At 51.9% G+C, this 2,518-nt stretch overlaps 2 protein-coding genes across 2 annotated transcripts in view; one reads left to right on the forward strand and one right to left on the reverse strand.

Moving 5' to 3' along the window:
• aars2 (alanyl-tRNA synthetase 2, mitochondrial (putative)) overlaps positions 1-1,346 on the reverse strand; it is an 11,520-nt gene extending 10,174 nt beyond the window's left edge. The window contains exons 1-2 of the mRNA XM_008301635.1: positions 927-1,346; positions 105-293 (exon numbers count right to left, since the gene is read on the reverse strand). Coding sequence (XP_008299857.1) covers positions 105-293; positions 927-1,346 — 609 coding nt within the window. The remainder of the gene's footprint in view (positions 1-104; positions 294-926) is intronic.
• Positions 1,347-1,914: 568 nt separating this feature from the next.
• alg13 (ALG13 UDP-N-acetylglucosaminyltransferase subunit) overlaps positions 1,915-2,518 on the forward strand; it is a 17,102-nt gene continuing 16,498 nt past the window's right edge. The window contains exons 1-2 of the mRNA XM_008301636.1: positions 1,915-2,034; positions 2,357-2,440. Coding sequence (XP_008299858.1) covers positions 1,915-2,034; positions 2,357-2,440 — 204 coding nt within the window. The remainder of the gene's footprint in view (positions 2,035-2,356; positions 2,441-2,518) is intronic.

Raw genomic sequence — 2,518 nt, forward strand, 5'->3', positions numbered from 1 at the left:
CACATTAAAGAACCAGGTGACCCCCCACAATAAAGAACCAGGTGACCCCCCACAATAAAGAACCAGGTGACCCCCCACAATAAAGTAACCAGGTGACCCCTCACCTTAAAGTAGTCTCCAAAGGACCAGCTTCCCAGCATCTCGAAGAAGGTGTGGTGGTAGGTGTCTCGGCCGACGTCGTCCAGGTCGTTGTGTTTGCCGCCGGCTCGGACGCATTTCTGACTGTTGACCACACGGCGGTACGAAGCCATCTGACTGCGAGGATCTGCTGTTCCCAGGAAGATGGGCTTAAACTGGAACCCAAACATGGAGGACGTGAGCAGGAGCTGAAGCTCTGCAGCTGTTTCACTTTGTGGATGATGATGTTTAAAAGTACCAACACCTGTGTTTAGTTTGAAAGACTGTATTTGCAGAAGACGGCAATAAATCTATGGAAGAACCAGAACATGTGACTGGTGAGACAACGGGCCCTGTTTCAGTGGTTCCACCAGAGATGATTCATGGACCATGAAGACGGACTTGAGTGGACGAGACGTTCCACAGATGTTCTCAGGAACCGCCGCTGTGAAGGTCCTGACAGCTGAGAGACTCGCTTCATAGTTGTGTTTCATCACAGCTGTGGTTTCAGCAGAGTCACTGCTGATGGTTCTGATCCAGAACCTGTTCATGAGGTTCGTCCACAGTAACAGGAGAACCTCAGATGTTCAGCACCCAGAAAACAGGCTGTGGACCAGAACCAGTAAAACCACAAGAACCTCCCTGATCATATTTTCAGACATTTCACACATTAAATAAATCCAACGTTAGACCCGAACAGAACCAGCTTGTAGAGAAAAGCAGCAGAACACGTCTCTGAAACATGAATACAAACGTTTGGCTTTCAGGTTCCTGTCTGTTAGAACCAGCAGAACCGGGACAGCTCTGACCTGGTTCATGCCGGCGTTGACGAACAGCAGGCTGGGGTCTCCTCTGGGCCGGACCGGGGAGGACGGAACCAGCAGGTGTCCGTGTTTCTCTCGGAAGAAGTCCAGGAAGGTGCTGCGGACCTGAGCGGCGGGCAGCTCCGGAGCGCAGCCGCCAAAGGAGCGACCTGAGCCGGCGGAGAGGAGCCCCGGCGGCCCGCTGAGAGGCCGGAGTCTCCGGAGCAGCTGCCGGGACATGTGGACCGAACTGTGACCGAACCGAGCCAGACTGACCCCCAAACTATCGCCCACCACGAAGCGCAGGCGCACTAAGAGCCTATCTTCTTCTTCTTCTTCTTCTTTCTTTGACGGTCGCTGCTGAGTGTGAGCGCCGCCTGCTGGTCGCAGTGCGCAGCCGCAGAGCCTGATCAGATTAACGTCCATCAGTTCAGTGATGAGTTCATGAGCCGAACCCGAACCCGAACCCTGAGCTGAAACAAACTCCAGACTAGATAAAACCGGCTGACAGAGGATTTAGTAAAACACAAAAAAACAGTTTTCTGTGAAACATAAGAACACAAAGAAACAGACAAGAAGCGACTGAGAAGCTTCATCAAGGACATGACGGACTCCTTACAGCAGCTGGAAAGTCATCTAACAAACTACATGTCACACAACGAATCGGTCACCTGAACACCGAAGTGTCGGTGTCCTAAATGTGAACACACAGCATCGATCCCGTCCGGCTTCCTGCTTTCTTATTTCTGTTTCTCTGAAGAAGTGAATCTGGTCAGCTCAGCTCTCCTCTCTGCTATTTCCGAGTCTCGCTGGTTCCTTGAACGCCTCCGCAGAGGTCAGGGTCTCACGCGCTCATCAGTCCTGATTATGGTCACCTGTGTGACGCGGCGGCTCGAGCAGCCGTGAGGACGCAGTTTACCGAGTTCACCGGAGTTTACGGAGTTCACCGAGTTCACTGAGCCGCCGGAGCCGTCGGTGGAGCCGCAGCGGCGGGATGCAGAAAGGCCTCAAGAAGTACTTCGTCAACATGGACGAATATCTGTCCAGCCTCGGCCTCTACCGGAAGATGGTGGCCCGGGACGCCTCCAGCCTCTTCAGGGCCGTGTCCGAACAGGTGAGCTGGGTCCGAACAGGTGAGCAGGGAAAGGCAGAGAGAGGAAAGCCACATCCACGGTGAAACCTCAGCAGGTGATCCAGAACCAGCAGCACGTCACTGCTCTGATCGATCACTGACTTCCAGCTGCTTCAGATCCAAACTCTGACACTGAACAGAACCACAGAGAGAACATCTCCTGCTGCCTGAACTCTGTCCTTCAGGTCTAATGTGTGTGTTATTGTGTTAATGTGTGTGTTAATGTGTTAATGTGTGTGTTATTGTGTTAATGTGTGTGTTAATGTGTTATTGTGTGTGTTAATGTGTGTGTTTTTGTGTGTAGTTGTATTTCTCCCAGAACTACCACCAGAAGATCCGACTGGATTGTGCAAACTTCATGAGAGCCAACAGATGCAACTTTGAACCAGTAAGTTCAACACTTGACTGCTAACGAGGTGCTAACGAACCACTTTAATGGAAACGCTGAGTCTGGTTCCATGTCTGA

Source organism: Stegastes partitus, unplaced genomic scaffold, assembly GCF_000690725.1.
Source record: "Stegastes partitus isolate 25-593 unplaced genomic scaffold, Stegastes_partitus-1.0.2 Scaffold1693, whole genome shotgun sequence".
Lineage (NCBI taxonomy): Eukaryota > Metazoa > Chordata > Actinopteri > Pomacentridae > Stegastes > Stegastes partitus.